Raw genomic sequence first — 18417 nt, 5'->3', positions numbered from 1 at the left:
AGTTTTTCTGTTAGCTCTTTAATTATGAACCTTAGCAGAAAGTATGGATTTTTAACTATTTTCATGTGTTTCTTTGTTCCTTATGCTGGACTAGTAACAAGAGAAAGTCAAGAGTGCATAGAGTCAATTGTAAGCATTCCCAGCTCCCAACACCTAGGTCTGAGAAGAACTCAAAATTCTAGGAGAAAGTATTGATTGTGCTTTTATTTCCTCTGTGTTCTCTTATGGATGCACGCAGAATAGTGGCAGAGACTCAGGACTAGATATCTGTCCCCTCCCAAAATGTCAGGACTTGTGGGAATGAACTACAGAAATAATGTAGACTTGAAGCCTTTCACATAAAGTAGCAGCACCATAACATATTGCATATAATCCTTCACCTGCAATTCTGGTATTCTGCACAGTTCTGGGAGACATCATGGTGTGTAATCATTAATTCCTCTTCTTCTACTAGTTCCCCATTAGTGGTCCTAAATGGAAGAGGATCACTGTCCTTTCAGATTCCCAGCATGGCCTCCCAATACAGGGAGCTCTCAGGGTTTTGTCTTTGCCCCCACTGAGCCTGGCTGTCTAGGCCATCTCCTGATCTCAGTATGGGTTTGCTGGGCTGGATGAATAGAGACAGGTTCATGTCATGACTTCAGACTCTAAAGCAGTCAGCTCAGACCAGACTTTCTTGGGGGGGGGGTCCATATTATTGCACCACCCAATTCCAATTGTGAAGAAGAGAGAGCTTGCAATGTGATTCCAGGTCTCCTGTATGTCTAGTCTGCACTTGGGCATGGTGCTAAGGTGTGTACTATACATTGACGTTCTGAATTTCTCTTTCTTTGGTCTCTACTCCAATAGTCTTCAGTATTAAAATCCCATGGCCAGTGCTCAGCATTCATTTTCCCTCCTTGGCTCTTTAAAGACTCATGAACTTTTATAAGTCTCTGACTGTTCACAGCTAATCTCTCTATTTTTCACCATCTGCAAAAAGTCCATGTTCTCCTGATTCTAGCCCCAGAGAAGACTGAGTGCTGTGGATTTCTAAGATAATATCTGGTACTCTCCCTCCAAATTTCCTTTTCTGAGTCACATTAAGCAACCAAAAGACATCTATAAAGATATCACATTCATGAAATAAATCCTTCTTGACAGAACAGATCTTTGTCCTCTATTATTATTTTTAGCTACCATCTCTCCAACTGGTCCTAGAACACATATTTTGGGAACTAAGTGTCTCCTCTCATCTCCCATCACCAGAACTCATTCAGGATGTTTTCCTGGGCAAAGGGATTGAACAGAGAAGGCACAGACACCGACAATGAGGACAGGTTTGCTTTATTGGCATAGTGACTGCAGAGGGCCGGAGGGTTTTCAGTTGGCAGCAATGGTGGCCTGGATCCAGTCCACGTAGTTGCACACTCTGGTGTACACTCCAGGATTGTCCTTCAGGGCACAGCCATAGCCCCAGGAGACGATTCCCTGTAGCTCTCCATTGCACACCACAGGGCCACCAGAGTCACCCTGGGGAGAGGAACAAGTTGCATGAGTACATGAAGAGTAATGGAGCAACTCACACTCAGAACTTAATACTTGTCCTAGTCTAGCATATAGCTCACTTGTGGTGGCCCATTCTGTGCTCTTACTTTGGAGAAGACACACAGTCAAGTGGGCCTTGCTCACTTGTCAATGGAGCCCTACATGGTGCTGCAGCCATTCAGCATTGCAGAGGGAGGGGCTGAGCATGGTCAGGTGTGGTTGTGATGGGGAAGGACTGAGTCACCTGGCAGGAGTCCTTGCCTCCCTCGATGAAGCCAGCACACACCATGTTCTTGGTGACCTTCCCAGGGTAGGTGGCTTCACACACACTCTGGCTCAGCAGGGGGGCATCCAGGCACTGCAGCTCATCTGGGTTGTTCACTTCGAAGGACACACGATAAGAAGAAAATGAAAGAGGAGAAATGCCAAAATGTCAGGCCTGAGGGTAGTCTTCCATTTGAATGTGGTGGAGAGTTTCTGAGAACCCCAGGATCTGAAGCATCACCTTGGTTTATGTTATGAGAGTGACCATCACTGTTACTTATTTCAAGAATTAATAGTAGCACCTGTCTGTATGAGTTTTACCCACAATGTAGTGGTCAAATCCCTTGGGATTGCATGTCTTTCAGGTGTCCAAGGAGCCTTGGATGTAACAGGCCTTGCAATCTATTTGCAGACTGGAATCAAATAGGTTCCAAGTGAGAGACATGCTAGGTTCTGGGAGACATGAGGACAGAAACATGCGGACACGTGAAGGGCTGTGCTCACCGCCAAAGCTCAGGGTGTTGCCCCAGCCAGAGATGAGGCACTGGGTGCCAGCAGGTGCACAGGAGGTGGGCAGAGCCACAGGGGCCACTTGGGAGTTGAGGGACACTGGGGAGGACAGCTTGATCAGCATGATGTCATTGTCCAGGTTCCTTGAGTTGTATCCGGGGTGACGGATGGCCTTGGCGGCCCTGACAATCTGCTCACTTCCCTCTTGGACGTTGATGTTATGTTCTCCCAGTCTCACCTGGATGCGGCTGTGGGGAAAAGGAAGCAAGGTGGAGGCTATTCTCCATTTCCCTGGACACCTGGGTTCATTGGCCTGCAATGTTTACCAGGCCTCATCCTAGGAGCAGCACATGGCTGGTGGGTGAGTGCTGGTGTGCTAGTGTGAGTCACAGGTGTGTTCTGCCTCAGAAGTTAGTAGGTGGGAAGGGATGAAGTCAAGGGCTACAATTGGGGACAGATCTCAAACTTCTGGTGCACAAGCTTTCTTCTCCATCTAGGGCTCTATACAGAAAACAGGGAATCAGGATTCCTCGGTGTCTCTGAACCTTTCCTAAATCACTATGGTACAAATGGCTCTTGTGAGTCTTATTCCTTGGGCATCAAGTTGTGCCCCTGGGACCTTCAGCCATAACATTCTCTGCATCTTATTTAGTACTCAGTTCTCAGTCACTACAAATGAATAAATGCATGACAGTGGAAGGAAACTGACCAGAGACCTGTTGTGTTCACAAAGCTCCTGGTTGGGCAGCCAATTTGAGAAGTCTTGTTGCAGACAATGATTCTCAGCCCCACCTTGCACAGTGGCAAGAGCATAAGGAGAAAACCTTTAAAGCTCACACATATTTAGCCTTCAGCTTCAAAACTTGGACTGTGTTTCCTGCATAGAAAACTCAGGTTCTTCATCATACTGGCACATTTTCCTTGCTGGAGTCCTGACTGGTTCTTCTTGCACCACATTGCTTTGCTGCCTTTGTGACCAGCATCCCTTGTGTGTTCATTTGGATTGTGGGAAGCTTCCTAGTCCATGTCCCTTATCACCCCAACCTTGTGAAATCAGTTGCTGCCAATAACTTTTTCTCCTCTACTTCACCTCACACACTCATCTGCTCCCTGCAGCTCTTTTCTGGAAGGACCCATACCCGGAAGGACCCACACCCTTGCAGAAACCAGACTGTGGGTGCAGCCATGTGTTGTCTGGTACTTACGACTTGTAGCAGTGGGCTGCAGACACCACCCACTGGTCATTGATGAGGGAACCTCCGCAGAAGTGGTAGCCAGAGTTCAGGGACACCTGGTAGGGCACGGAGTTGGGGGCACAGGTGTAGCCTCCGACGATCTTGTCATCGTCATCAAGAGGAAAAGCAGCTAGGGTGGAGACGGGAAAGAGGAGTCACTTTAGCTGTATGATGAGAGTGTAGCCAAAGACCTGTGCCTGCTTCCTTCCTCGTGCTTCCAAAGACTGTAAGTGTTGGGCTCACAGGATCTAGTGGTTCAAAATGTCTGTCATCTAGACAGCCAAAGGACATAATTCTCTTCTGCAACTGCAAGATGAGGACGCAGGTGCATCTTGAGAAGCCAGGCAGTAGAGTGCACTGAGAATTTGGTTGTCTTGAACACTGACTGTTCTTCCATAGTGATTTTCATTTGTCTACTGCTGTGACTGTTCATTCCCCATGAGTAGCAGAATGGCTGGTGTTGCTAGGAATGTGTTCTGGCTATATAGACCTGGCTGCATCTAGCGTCTCCCAACGTTCAAATCTTTATAGTCAGGATCAACAAATTGTAGCCCCAGAGACCTTAGGAAGCATGTCTGTTAGCTAAGACAGCAATGAGGTTTCAACTAGCTGCCTATCTACCTATCTTAAAGTTATCGATGAATTTGAACCAGATATATATGTTGGAGCCTTTCCACATGATTTCGTAATTGCAAGGGTGTAAAGACACCAAAATTTGATATTCAATCTCTGTCCATGATTTTGATGTTACAAAAATTTATGTTGTAGCAGTGACAGAGCTGATGGGACCCAAACGCCGACCAACTGATGTATGTCACGGACAACTTCCACCTGACCTAGCTTTGCAATCACTATGATCAGAGCTCTGAATCAGATGAGTGATGGGAGTGGAGGTGAGCTCAGACAGGTTAGAGAGGAGCAGCCTAAAGCCATGAAGAAGGGAGGGCAGAGCTTGTAGGGAGAATGGGTCCAGCAATACCAAGAAAACACATGTTCTCCTGGTGCAGGGAAGAAAGGGTCCAAACAATGGATGGAACTCACCAGCAGCTCCCACAAGGACCAGGACCAGGAGTGCACTCATCGTGACAGAAGGGTAACTGCACAGTGACCCACACCTGTCTTTATAATCCCAGGGTGGAGAGGAGGGACCCAAGCCGCACCCTCAAAAATCACATCTGCTTTACCCACTACCTCACCTGTGATATATTTGGTCAGTCTTTGGATTGGTGACATAAATGTGATAAGGGAACTTATCTCTTGAGTACATAGGAAAATGGCAGTTTTTCTTCCTTCCTTCCTTCCTTCTTTCCTTCCTTGCTTCCTTGCTTCCTTCCTTGCTTCCTTCCTTCCTTCCTTCCTTTCTTTCTTTCTTTCTTCCTTCCTTCCTTCCTTCCTTCCTTCCTTCCTTCCTTCCTTCCTTTCCTTCTTTCTTTCTTTGTTTTGTTGGAACCTTTGATGAGGATACTAGGGAAATTAGAATTGAAGACCTCTCCTGTACATCTGGTGTTTATTAGGCAAGATGATAAGAAATTAGAGCAGGGAGAATGTGGTAGATGTTTATGTTCACTGAACTCCTGGTGTGTTATACCATTTATTTTCAGAAAGTTCTTTTATGTATAGCAGGTTTGTATATATGGAGTCCTGAAACCACAAATATCAGAAAGAAATATAAAGTGTCTTTTCAGTAATCTTAGAGTCCCTCTTTGCTGTCTACAAATGATTTTATTCTGGTCTTTGTTGATGTGACTTACAAAACCAATAGACAAGAAGGGGTCTGAGGTTCTTTAGGCATCTTGATTTGTGGTTTATCTGGCTCTCCTTTTCACTAAGGTTTAGGATGTCCATTATTTTTTAGGCGAGGAGGTAAAATTTAATCAGCACCGGATTCAATAAGCCAGGCCCATAGAAGAGTAGTTTTATGCACTGATCCTTCCTCAAAGTCGTGATGATCTCATCTCCTATTGGGCCATGCTGATCAGGGTGCTCTTTAATAATAAGCCTTATGGTTGGCCTGGAAATCTGCTGTGAAGATACAGAATACTGTCTTCTCTGGTAGGAGTGGAGAGCTTTAGCTTGCATTATATGACCTATATTGAATAATAGGAAAGATTTGTCCCATGGCCCATTGCTTTTTTAATATCTATTTTTTATTGTAAAGACACTGTACAGAGGGGTTACAGTTACATGAGTAAGTAATGATACATTTCCTATAGAGCATTGCTACCCCTTCCTTTGTTTTTCCCCTACCATGCCTTCCCTCCCACCTCCCCAACTCTTGTGTCCCTCCCCTCCTGCCTCATCATGCCCAAAGTTGTAAAGTTGGTTTTCAACATAGTGTCTTGTATGTCTCATTGTTACAATGGGTCAACCTTTATCCCTGTTTAAGCATTTTGTTTTTTCCCTTCCCCTCCCTAAATTAGAAAAAATGTATATACAAGATACAGGGCACTGGAATCAAGTACAGTTAACACAGGGGTTATAAAATGGGGGAGGACAAAAAAAATCACATAGTACATTATAAATACATTAAAAACCATAGCAAGAAAGAAAAAAACCATTAGTGTACCTATCTTGGTGCTCATTTAGCTTAACATCATCTTATATGGTCATATGTACATAGTTTTTGACCTTTTCTGCTGTCCTAGACTTATTGCAAAAAAGGGAAACCATGGCCCGTTGCTTTTTTTTTTTTGGTCAGTTGTGGAGCTTGAACTCTGGGCTTGAGCGCTATCCCTATCCTCCTCAACTCAAGGCAAGCGTTCTACCACTTGAGCCACAGTGCCCCTTCCAGTTTTCTAGTGGCTTTATTGGAGATAAGAGTTGCACAGTCTTTCCTGCCTGTGCTGACTTCGAACCGTGATCCTCAGATCTCAGCCTCCTGAGTAGCTAGGATTACAGGCGTGAGCCACTGGTGCCCGGCGGCCCATTGCTTTTTGATGAAAGGATCAATGGTAGGTAGGTAGAGAGATTAGCATTTTAGTAACAGGCAGATAGTGCGGATAATAACAAAGTATGGTGCAATCTGGAATTTTCTGTTTTGTATGGAGGAAGGCTATTATATTATACCAGGCTTAGTTCTGGGCGAGTCTTTCTGCCAAAAATGGAAAGTTGACCCTGCTATCGCCAACGAGACTCAATCCTAAATTTAATGTGTGATAAACTGGTTAGAGAGCCTCAGTTTTAATTTTGTAGTCACTGATGAATTCTCCAAGCCCGTTGCTGCATTGACTAACAGGTATGAGCAGAGTTCATATATAATATTCCACAATGTAATTAAGATGGAAATGTTCTGGATAGTGCTGAGTAAAGTAGGACAATCTCATCTCCAACTTTAGTCATGAATTGGAGAAGGAGAGCAGTCTGGAGGATGGAGGAAACAGAATGAAAACGCTCTGGTGCAGTGCTAATGTGATGTTGTCTCTCAGAGCAGCTTCTGACCAAATGCTTGGTGTATCTTGACCTCCTTGTGCACACCAGACATCCCTGCTCAGTGATCTCAGCTGCAGACCCTGAACTCCCTCTGACAGGCTCATGTGTAAGCCGGAGTACACTGTTCATACCTGACAGATATTTGAATTATCATATCACTTCTCATGTGTATTGAGCTTCACCAGGTGAACTCTTTATAAATATACTCATTGTATACTTTCAGAGACCATTTTTTTCTACCATAGAAGGAGATGAGAGACAATTTTTTTCTACCATAAAAGGAGATATAGTAAAACACTAAAAAACCCTTACTGTTTCTCGCTAGATAGCTTAATGTCAAATGGTTAAATTCCAGATGGCTATAGGAAGTCATGGAATATGTTGTGAGGTGAGACTTTTGGCCATCTGCCAGAGGTCACCAGAAGGCAAATTATACATCCAGATTCCGCTTGACATTTGCCTTTTGTTCAAAAATTTAATGTTGAGTTAATATGTCACTTAACACCTTGTGTCAGCACCTAAACTTTCCATGATCTCTAATCAAGAAAGGCCAAAGCACACTTTTCTATGTTCAAAAGTAGCTGGTAGTGTGTGAGCAAAGTGGTTTGTGGTGTCTGGTTAGGAGGTGATATTTTTCTGTTGCTTAAGTTGATCCTGTGCCATTTCTTTGCTGTAGGGTATTCATGAGATCGCCGCTTTACAGCTTCTGGAAAGACTTGCTTTAGCATCTGTCCTAGATATACTAAACATATGTCTCAAAGTGCATTCTTGGTCAATGGGAATTAGTTCTTATGAAAAATGAGAACTTGACATTGGTCTATTATGCTTTCACCTCATCTATAAAGAAATATGCAAGGAAATGACCATTATTATTGTTTATTTACTCCATTCCTTATTTATCTTTCATATCTTTGTTTTTGTGTCAGTATTAGGACTTGAAATTATGGCTACCATTTGAGCCACAACCCCTTTTCTAGCATTTTGGTGGTTCTTGGAAATATTCTCACAGATTTTTCTGCCTAGTATGGCACTGAATAGTGATCCTCCAATCTCAGTCTACTGAGTAGCTAGGATTCCAGGGGTTAACCAACAACTCTCAGAAGAAATGGAAGTCAGTCTTTTCTGTTTGTCCTGCCCTTACTTAGATCACCTTTATTTAAGGTAGCATGAATGAGCTTACAGGCTGGTACAGTAGTTATTATGATCTGAGAACACTCTCTCTACACTTAGATGAATGGGTGATTCTGAGCAGCTATTCCAATTCGAATTTTATCCAATATGGGGCATGGTTCATTTCCAAGCATAGTATCCTTTCAATGTTTATTTAAGCTACATTTCAGTGTCCCATTTGCTCCTTGGCATTTTCTAACTGTTTTAACTAAGGCAACAGAGACTAATTTTCTGGTGTTTGTTCACCACCACTTTACCTTTCATGAGACCACGTCTTCTTCTTTTCATTGCACTGGCATAAATATCAGTGGTGTTGACTATGTTGTCAATGATCAGATTGCTCATTCATGGTGAAATAACTTTCTCACTTCTATCCCCATATGAGTTGTTATTTTTTCCTTTCTTATGTCCCCCCCTTTTGCTTCTTTTTTGTTATAATGTTCATGTTCATTAATTTTAACTTCAATGCCTATGCCATTATCTTCTCAAGTTATTGGTGGTATAGTAGTCATGTACCAGTTGACTTAAATTTGTTCCAATTGCATTTCCACATCTTCTGTGCCTTGATATTGTCACCCTATAATGCTTCAATTTTCCTTCTCTGAGGAGTACTGGGGAATGAGACTTCAAGAGGAGGCTGCTCCCTTATTGATTTCTATGTAAAACTAGAAAATATATCCACGCCAATGAATGCACCAGTCACAACATACAACAAAACTAGTACAAACAAAACAAAATAAAACAAGGCAACATGACTCTTGGTCCATTCATCCAAAGTTACTGAAATAATGAAAATACAGAACAAATGTTTTGTTCTGTATTTAAATACATGCTAAAATAATTAATGATATGAAAGATGATTCCTATCTAAAGAACAATTAAGTATTTAAGTCCATTAAAATATGGATGAGAGATCAGCAGCTTGATTTTAGAAAACATTATTTGATAAGACAATTCTGAAATTCTTGGAAATAAAAAAGACAAATATCAATTAAAAACTCAATGGAAAATAACACCAACAAACTAGATTTGGCAAAAGAAAAAACTTATATAACAGATTGTAACCAAGTTGGAAAATCATCACATCTGAATGGCAATAAAAAAAGACAATCATGATACCAGGAGAATTATTAACTCAATATGATCTCTACTTTTCCAAATAGGAAATTCCTAAAAAATATGATGTAAAATTTTCCCTTTGAGGATCTATAATGTGATCAGATGCTCTTTTAGATGCCACCTGCCACAAATCCCACGAACACTTCACTGTATTTTCCATCGTTTTCTATAGTCTTGAAGCTATTCCTACATTGTTTTAGATTTAGACAAGAAGGAATTCTTCTGAGCCAAGCCCTTGCTCTGTAGCGAGAATATTTGTCTTCTTCATATTAAAACCTTTATGAAAAGTAATTTTGGATCCTTAATACAAGGGAAACTTTGTGGGCTTTAGACATATGAGCACTCTGAACTTAGGTAAGAGTTACCTAACCATTAGATGGTGCAGAGTACAGAGCTGAGAGCTGTGACCAGTTGGAAAAGATGACGCAACCATCTTCATCATCGAACCAGAGCTTATACTGTGATCCCCATTAAAAAAAATTCACAGCATCATTTTATCTGTCCTGTAGACAGCATGCCATCTCCTGTGAAGTTGTTGTAATTTGAGAGCTTTTCCCACTTTTCTCAGCATTTTCTAGACTACTCACTCCTTTCCTTTTCATAGAATCATACCCAAACAAGCAACTATGATAACAACAACTCCTCTAACTCAAACTGATTTTCTGTCTAACAAGGCAGTGAATTGTGAAGACAATTGTGTAAGTTCATTATTTTTTTGGGTCATGGGGCTTGAATTCTGGGCCTAGGTCTGTCCCTCAGCTCTTCAGCTCAAGGTTAGTGCTCTACCACTTGAGCCACAGCACCACTTCTAGTTTTCTGGTGGTTTATTGGGAGATCAAAGTCTCACAGACTTTCCTGCTTGGGCTGGCTTTGAACCTCATTCCTCAGATCTCAGCCTCCTGAGTAGCTAGGAATACAGGCGTGAGCCACCAGCGCCTGGCAAATGTGTAAGTTCTTAACCATAGCAAATTAGATCTTCTCTCTATGACCATTTGGCTATGCTGCCTTTGGAGACAGTACAGACTGTGACATATGCGCCTTTTGCTTCTTTCCTTTGTATTGCCCTTCTAGTGACCCAAGGATGTCAGCAGTCATGTTCTCAGAACAGCAGATTCCATGTACTCTGTTTCTTTCTCTGTGAACTCCTACCAGAGCATTCACACTGGATCTTCTGCCTTGGGCCTCTGTGAGATTCTGTGATGTCAGCTAAATTTGAGGGATGAAAAAGCTGTACATAGCAAGTATGCTCTACCATTTATACACTTGCACCCATATACTGGTCTGAAACATAGTTCTACAATGTAACAGATGTCAGATGTCAGCTACTTTACTTTTTCCTCCTGAAATAACTTTCCAAATTGATGATCTTCACTGATGTAAAGCAATCTTCGTAACCTTTTATATGTCAGCCTGGATTCCTACTGCATGGAGCCCTCTTTGGTTTTCTAGTCTAAATTTTCCATAAAATCACCCTCTTCTAAAAACCCTGCAGACATTTTACTATTGCAGGTCCCAAGAGAGAGGGAGAGGAGGAGAAAGAGAGAGAGAGAGAGAGAGAGAGAGAGAGAGAGAGAGAGAGAGAGAGAAACAGAGAGAGAAACAAAGAGAGAAACAGAGAGAGAAACAGAGAGAGAAATATAGGTACCTCTGACTCCCAAAGATGAAGGATCTGGCAAGACCTTAGTCAGGTTATTTTTGGACAGTTCAGTGGTGCTGTACATTGGAAGAAGAGGCGACAACCCCAGTGCAGTTCACTGTTGAGATGGCAGGTCGCTGTCTGGTTAGGCTGCACTTCTGCATGATGCAGAGCTTGTGTTTTGTAGGTTCCTTCCTTTCTTGTCAGTCTCACTTTCCCTCTGCCCAGACAATACTCCTTGCTTGGTCCTGTTGGTACAAAAGTATTCTTTCTTACCCTCCACCTGGCACTTCAAATCCTCTGTGGTATCTCAGATCTCTATGTGTCTCTGGTCTTTCATTATCCTATCAGTTTATACCCTTTCTGAGACAAGTAGTTGGTTTTATAAATACTGTTTGCCATTCTTTGACATTTCATAAGATAATCCAAGCTATTTGGGAGACAGTTCAGGGGAGTTGCAGTTGCAATAGAGCTGGAGCAAAAGTTCGCAAGTCCTAACGTCAATCACCAAGGTGAAGCTTTGTGTGGAGGCTCATGACTGTCATCTGAGCTGAAAAAGAAGCATAAATAGGAAGATCAAGGACCAGGCCAACCCTGATCCAGTTGAAAAGGGACAAAAACTGAAAGGGTTTCTATTTATTGCTGTTGTTTTTAATGTACTTATAATGTACTATGTGGTTTGTTTTGTTTATTTCATATGTTCTTTCATATTGGTATAACCCCTATTGTCACTGTATTTGATTCCGTTACATTGCATCTTGTATATATGTTTTTTCTAATTTGGGGAGGGTAAGTGAAATAACAACACGCTGAAACAAGGATACAGGCTGATCCATTGTAACCATGAGATGTGCAAGACACTATGCTAAAAACCAACTCTACAACTTCGGGGGTGGAGGGGAAGGAGGAATGGGGAGGTTGGAAAGGAAGGGATGGCTGGGGAAAACAAAGGACAAGGTAACAATGCTCAAGTGAAATGTACTCATTACCTTACTCATATAACTGTAATAATGCCTCTGTACAGTATCTTTACAATATAAAAGCTGTTTTATTACCAAAAAAACCCTAAAGAGTTGATGGATTACATAGTACTGCTCCTATCCTAAGTGCAAGGTCCTGAGTTTAAATTAAAATACTTCCAAAATAAAAAATTAGGGAAGAAAGTAAGAGAAATGAGTATAGGCATGATAGCCTATGCCTATAGTGCAAGTACTGAATTATGTGAAATAGATTGTTTTTCTATTAGCTCTTTTCTTTTATGCTTGTTAGAGAGAGTATGGATTTTTAACTATTTTTATGTGTTTTTTTGCTCCTTATGCTAGACTAGTAAGAAGAGAAATTTGAGAGTGCATAGAGAGTCAGTTGTAAGCTTTCCCAGCTGGCCAGCACCTAGGGCCAAGAAGAACTCAAGATTTGTGCCAGAAAACATTGATTGTGGTTGTATTTCCTCTGTGTCCTCTTATGGATGCACTCAGAATGGGACCAGAGCCTCAGGACTAGATATCTGTCCCCTCTAAAAATGTCAGGGATTGTGGGAATGAACTATAGAAATACTGTGGACTTGAAGCCTTTAACATAAAGTGGCAGCACCATAATATATTGCATATAATCCTTCACCAGAAATTTTGGTATTCTGCACAGTTGTTGGAGACATCATGGCTTGGAATCATTCATTCCTCTTCCACTGGTTCCCCAGTTTGTGATCCTAAATGGAAGAGAGCCACTGCACTGTCCTTTCAGATTCCCAGCATGGCCTCCCAGCACAGGGAGCTCTCAGGACTTTTGTCTTGGCTCCTACTAAGTCTGACTGTCTGGGCCATGTCCTGATTTCAATATGTCTTTGCTGGACTGGATGACTAGACATAGGATAAGGTCATGACCTCAGACTCTAAAGAAGTCAGCTCAGACAAGACTTTCTTTGGGTGTCTCTATAATAATGGAGCCCCCAATTCCAGTTGTGAAGAAGAGAGAACTTTGTCAGAGCCAGCTTGCAATGTGATTCCAGGTCTCCTGTATGTCTAGTCTGTACTTGGGCATGATGCTAAGGTCTGTGTTACAACTTGAGTTTCTGAATTTCTCCATTTTTGTTCTCTACTCCATTAGGCTTCATTGCTACAATCCTGTGATCAATGCTGGAGCATGCAGTTTCCCTCTGTGGTTCCAGAAAGTGCTTGAACCCTGATAAATCTCTGACCGTTCACAGCTAACCTCCCTAATTTTCACCATCTGCAAAGGGTTGCTGCTCTCCTGATTCTACCCCTAGAAAAGACAGTGAGTGCTGGGGATTTCTAACATATCATCTTGTAGTCTCCCTCCAAATTTCCTTTTCTGAGTCACATTAAGTAGCCAGAAGATATTTACAGAGATATCACATTCATGAAATAAATCCTTCTTGATAGAACAGATCTTTATCCTCTATTATTATTTTTAGCTACCATCTCTCCATCTGGTCCTAGAACACATATTTTGGGAACTAAGTGTCTCCTCTCATCTCTCACCACCAGAACTCATTCAGGATGTTTTCCTGGGCAAAGGAATTGGGCAGAGAAGGCACAGACAACGACAGTGAGGACACGTTTACTTTATTGGCATAGTGACTGCAGAGGGCTGGAGGGTTTTCAGTTGGCAGCGATGGTGGCCTGGATCCAGTGCACGTAGTTGCACACTCTGGTGTACACTCCAGGATTGTCCTTCTGGGCACAGCCATAGCCCCAGGAGACAATTCCCTAGAGCTCTCCATTGCACACCACAGGGCCACCAGAGTCACCCTGGGGAGAGGAACAAGTTGCATGAGTACATGAAGAGTAATGGAGCAACTCACACTCAGAACTTATTACCTCATCCTGGACTAGCTTATAGCTCTCTCTTGGAGGTCCATTCTGTGCTCTTACTATGAAGAGGACATGCAGTAAAATGGGCCTTGCTCACTTGTCAATGGAGCCCTGCATGGCGCTGTAACCATTCAGCATTGCAGAGGGAGGGGCTGAGCATGGTCAGGTGTGGTTGTGATGGGGAAGGGACTGACTCACCTGGCAGGAATCCTTGCCTCCCTCGATGAAGCCAGCACACACCATGTTCTTGGTGACCTTCCCAGGGTAGGCGGCTTCACACACACTCTGGCTCAGCAGGGGGGCATCCAGGCACTGCAGCTCATCTGGGTTGTTCACTTTGAAGGACACATGATGATAAGAAAAAGAAAAAAAAAGAGGAGAAATGTCAGACAGGCCTGGGAGATAGTCCTCCATTCGAATGTGATGGAGAGTTACTGAGAACCCAAGGATCTGAAGCATCACCTTGGTTTATGTTCCCAGAATGACTATCCTATTTCAAGAATTAATAGTAGCACCTGTCTATGAGTTTTACCCACAGTGCAATGGTCAAACCCCTTAGGATTGCATGTCTTTCAGGTGCCTAAGGAGCCTTAGGTGTAACAGGCCTTGCAATCTACTTGCGGACTGGAATCAAATAGGTTCCAAGTGAGAGGCATTCTAGGTTCTGGAAGACATGAGAAGAGAAGCATGCAGACATGTGAAGGGCTGTGCTCACCGCCAAAGCTCAGGGTGTTGCCCCAGCCAGAGATGAGGCACTGGGTGCCAGCAGGTGCACAGGAGGTGGGCAGAGCCACAGGGGCCACTTGGGAGTTGAGGGACACTGGGGAGGACAGCTTGATCAGCATGATGTCATTGTCCAGGTTCCTTGAGTTGTATCCAGGGTGGCGGATGACCTTGGCAGCCCTGATAACCTGCTCACTTCCCTCTTGGACTTTGATGTTATGTTCTCCCAGTCTCACCTGGATGCGGCTGTGGGGAAAAGGAAGCAAGGTGGAGCCCATTTTCCATTGTCCCAGACACCCTGGGTTCATTGGCCTGGAAGGGATACTAGGCCTTATCCTATGAGGAGCACATAGACTGTGGTTATTTGCTAGTGTGCTGGTGTGAGTGACAGGTATGTTCTGTTTCAAGGTTGGTAGTGGGGAAGGGATAAAGTCAAGGGCTACAGTTCGAGATGGATCTCACAATACTGGTCTAGAAGCTTTCCCTTGTCTAGGACTGTATACAGAAAAAAGTGATACATAATTCCCCCAAGTCTCGGTGTCTTCGATAATTAAGTATGGTAGAAACAAACATATATGCATCCTTTCATTGGGACTCAAAGTGTGATTTTGAGACCTCAGCCATGGCATGTTCTAGGTCCTATTTAAAAATTCAGTTCTCAGTCATTACCTCAGATGGAATGAACGACAGCGGAAGACAAACCACCTAGAGACCTGTTGTGTTTACACACTTTTTGCCTAGGCAGCCATTCTGGGAATTCTTGTGGCAAACAATGATTCTCAGCTCTGTGTTGCACAGTGGCACGTGTAGAAGTACAAAGGCTTCAACTATTTAGCCTTCAGCTTCATAACATAGACTTTGTTTCCTGCATAAAAAACTCAGGTTCTTCATCTTACTGGCATATTTTCCTTGCCAGAATCCTTAACAGGTTCTTCTTACAATGCATTGCTTTGCTGCATTTGTGACCTGAATTTCTTGTGGGACAGGTTGGAATGGGTGAATCTTTCTAGTCTGTGTATCTTCTCATCCCCAGCTCAGCTGCTGCCATTAACTTTGTCTCCTCTCTATAACCACACACACCCAGCTGATCCCAGCAACCCTTCCCTGGAAGGACCATACCCTTGCAGAAACCAGACTGTGGGTTCAGCCATGTTTTGTCTGGTACTTATGACTTGTAGCAGTGGGCTGCAGACACCACCCACTGGTCATTGATGAGGGAACCTCCGCAGAAGTGGTAGCCGGAGTTCAGAGACACCTGGTAGGGCACGGAGTTGGGGGCACAGGTGTAGCCCCCGACGATCTTGTCATCGTCATCAGGAGGAAAAGCAGCTAAAGTGAAGATAAGAAAGAAGAATCAATTTAGCAGCCTGATGAGAGAGGAGTCCAAAGTCCTGTGTCTGCTTCCTTCCTAGTGTACCCAAAGACTCTAATTGTTGGGCTCACAGGATATAGTTGTTCAAAATGTCTGTGTCATCTAGACAGGAAAAGGATATAATTCCCTTGTAGAACTGCAAGATGAGGACACAGGACACCTTGAGAAGCCAGGCAGCAGGTTGCATTGAGAGTTTGGTTGTCTTATGCAATGACTATTCTTCCCTAGCAATTCTCAGTTATCTACTCTTGTCACTGCCGATTCCTTATGAGTAGCAAAACCTGGTTATGTAAATCTGGCTGCCTCTAATTTCTTCCAATCTTCCAATCTTTTTAGTCAGGATAAACACATTGTACCCCCAAAGATCTGAGGAAAGGGAGGGGAAGTATGTCTATTAGTAAGATAACAATGAGTGTTCAGCCTCCCTACATAGCTAATAATCTTAATGTTATCTATGAATTTGAACAGGATATATGTATTGGAGCCATTCCACATGATTTCATAATTACAATGGTGTAATATTCAATCCCTGTCCATGAATTAGATGTTGCAAAATTTATGTTGTAGTAGTGACAGAGTTGCTGGGACCCAAACGCTGACCAACTGATGTATGTCCTGGACAACTTCCACCTGACCTAGCTTTGCAATCACTATGATCAGAGCTCTGAATCAGATGAGTGATGGGAGTGCAGGTGAGCTCAGATAGAAGGTTAGAGAGAAGCAGCCTAGAGCCATGAAGAAGGGAGGGCAGAGACATCAAGAGGTTAATGGAATAAAAGATTGTGGGCAGGATGAGTGCAGCAATACCAAGAGAGCACATGTTCTCCTGGTGTGGAGAAGGCAGTGTGGAAAGCAAAGCATGGAACTCACCAGCAGCTCCCACCAGGACCAGGATCAGGAGTGCACTCATGGTGTGAGAAGGGTAAGTGCACAGTGACCCACACCTGTCTTTATAATCCCAGGATGCAGAGGAGAGAACCAAGCCCCTTCCTCAAAAATCACACCTGCATCTTTACCCACTACCTCACCTGTGATATATTTGGTCAGTCTTTGGATTGGTGACATAAATGTGATAAGGGAACTTATCTCTTGAGGGCATAAGAGAATGACAGTTGTTCTTTCTTGTTTTTCGATGGAGCCTTTGTTGAGGATACCAAGAAATTAGAATTGTAGCTCTCTCCTGTATATCTGGTGTATATTAGGCAAGATGTTAAGAAATTAGAGCAGAGAGAATGTGGTAGATGTTTATGTTCACTGAACTCCTGATGTGTTATATCATTTATTTTCAGAGAGTTCTCTTATGTATAGCAGGTTTGTATATATGGAATCCTGGAACCACAGATATAAGAAAGAAATATGAAGTCTCTTTTCAGTAATCTTAGAGTCCCTCTTTGCAGTCTACAAAGGATTTTATTCTGGTTTTTGTTGATGTGACTTACAAAACCAATAGACAAGAAGGGGGCTGAGGTTCTTTAGGCATCTTGATTTGGGGTTTGTCTGGCTCTCCTTTTCACTAAGGTTTAGGATGTCCATTGCTTTTTAGGAAAGGAAGTGAAATTTAATCAGCAGCAGACTCAATAATCCAGCCCATAGAAGAATAGTTTTATGCACTGATTCTTCCTCAAAGTCGTGATGATCTCACCTCCTATTGGGCCATGCTGATCAGGGTGCTCTTTAATAATAAGCATTATGGTTGGCCTGGAAATCTGCTGTGGAGATATAGAAAATTGTCTTTCCTGATAGGAGTGGAGAGCTTTAGCTTGCATTATATGACCTATATTAAATAGTAGGAAAGGTTTGCTCAATGGCTCATTGCTTTTTGATGAAATGATCAATTTAGTTAGATAGAGAGATTCACACATTAGTAACTGACAGATAGTAGGGATAATAATATAATATGGTGCAATCTGGAATTTTCTGTTGTATATGGAGGCAGGCTATTATACTAGGCTGAGTTCTAGGTGAGTCTTCCTGCGAAAATGGAAAGTTGAACCTACAATAGCCAACAAGACTCAATCCAACTTTAATGTCTTATAACCTAGTAAGAGGGGCTGATGTTTTACGTTTGTAGTCACTACTGAATTCTCCAAGCCAGTTGCTGCATTGACACAGAGTCTGTGTATGATATTTACAATATAGGAAAGGTGGAAATGATCTGGATAGTGCTGAGTGAAGTAGGACAATCTCATCTCCAACTTTAGTCATGAATTGGAGAAAGAGAGCAGTCTGGAGGAAAGAGGAAATAGAATGAAAACTCATTGGTGCAATGCTGATATGATGTTGTCTCTCGTAGCAGCTTCTGACCAAATCCTTGGTGTATTTTGACCTCCTTGTGCACACCAGACATTCCTGCTCAGTGATCTCAGTTGCAGACCCTGCACTCCCTCTGAAAGGCTCATGTCTAAGCTGGAGTACACTATTCATGCCTGATAGATATTTGAAATATCGTACCACTACTCACGCATACTGAGCTTCACAATGTGAACTCTTTATAAATATACTCATTGTATACTTTCAGAGAAAATTATTTTATTTTCATCAGAGAGTGAGATGTGGTGACATACTGAAAAATCTCACTCTTTCTTACTAGTAGGTAAAAGT

The 18417-nt window shown here is 42.7% G+C and overlaps 1 protein-coding gene and 1 gene segment (V, D, J or C); both read right to left on the bottom strand.

Annotated features, from left to right (window-relative positions):
• Nucleotides 1–18417, bottom strand: part of LOC122105764 — a 152857-nt gene that overhangs the window by 56793 nt on the left and 77647 nt on the right. The window contains 1 exon segment of the C gene segment in view: nt 5979–5984. Within this exon segment, the coding sequence occupies nt 5979–5984 (6 nt within the window).
• LOC122105772 (anionic trypsin-2-like) lies at nt 1311–16741 on the bottom strand. 2 transcript variants are annotated; one of them, XM_042677072.1, is made up of 5 exons: nt 4578–4617; nt 3507–3666; nt 2296–2549; nt 1772–1908; nt 1311–1512 (listed from the first exon to the last, which is right to left on the bottom strand). In XM_042677072.1, the coding sequence occupies exons 1-5, from the start codon at nt 4615–4617 to the stop codon at nt 1363–1365; spliced, it is 741 nt and encodes a 246-aa protein (XP_042533006.1). In that variant the 3' UTR covers nt 1311–1362. The 2 variants fall into 2 exon arrangements, with proteins under 2 accessions (XP_042533006.1, XP_042533007.1); XM_042677073.1 differs by lacking the exons at nt 1311–1512; nt 1772–1908; nt 2296–2549; nt 3507–3666; nt 4578–4617 and adding exons at nt 13456–13658; nt 13920–14056; nt 14437–14690; nt 15614–15773; nt 16687–16741.

Source organism: Dipodomys spectabilis, unplaced genomic scaffold (assembly GCF_019054845.1).
Source record: "Dipodomys spectabilis isolate Male_0828 unplaced genomic scaffold, ASM1905484v1 ptg000034l, whole genome shotgun sequence".
Lineage (NCBI taxonomy): Eukaryota > Metazoa > Chordata > Mammalia > Rodentia > Heteromyidae > Dipodomys > Dipodomys spectabilis.
Note: the sequence above shows the minus strand (reverse complement) of the source record. Positions and strands in the feature narration are given on the sequence as shown.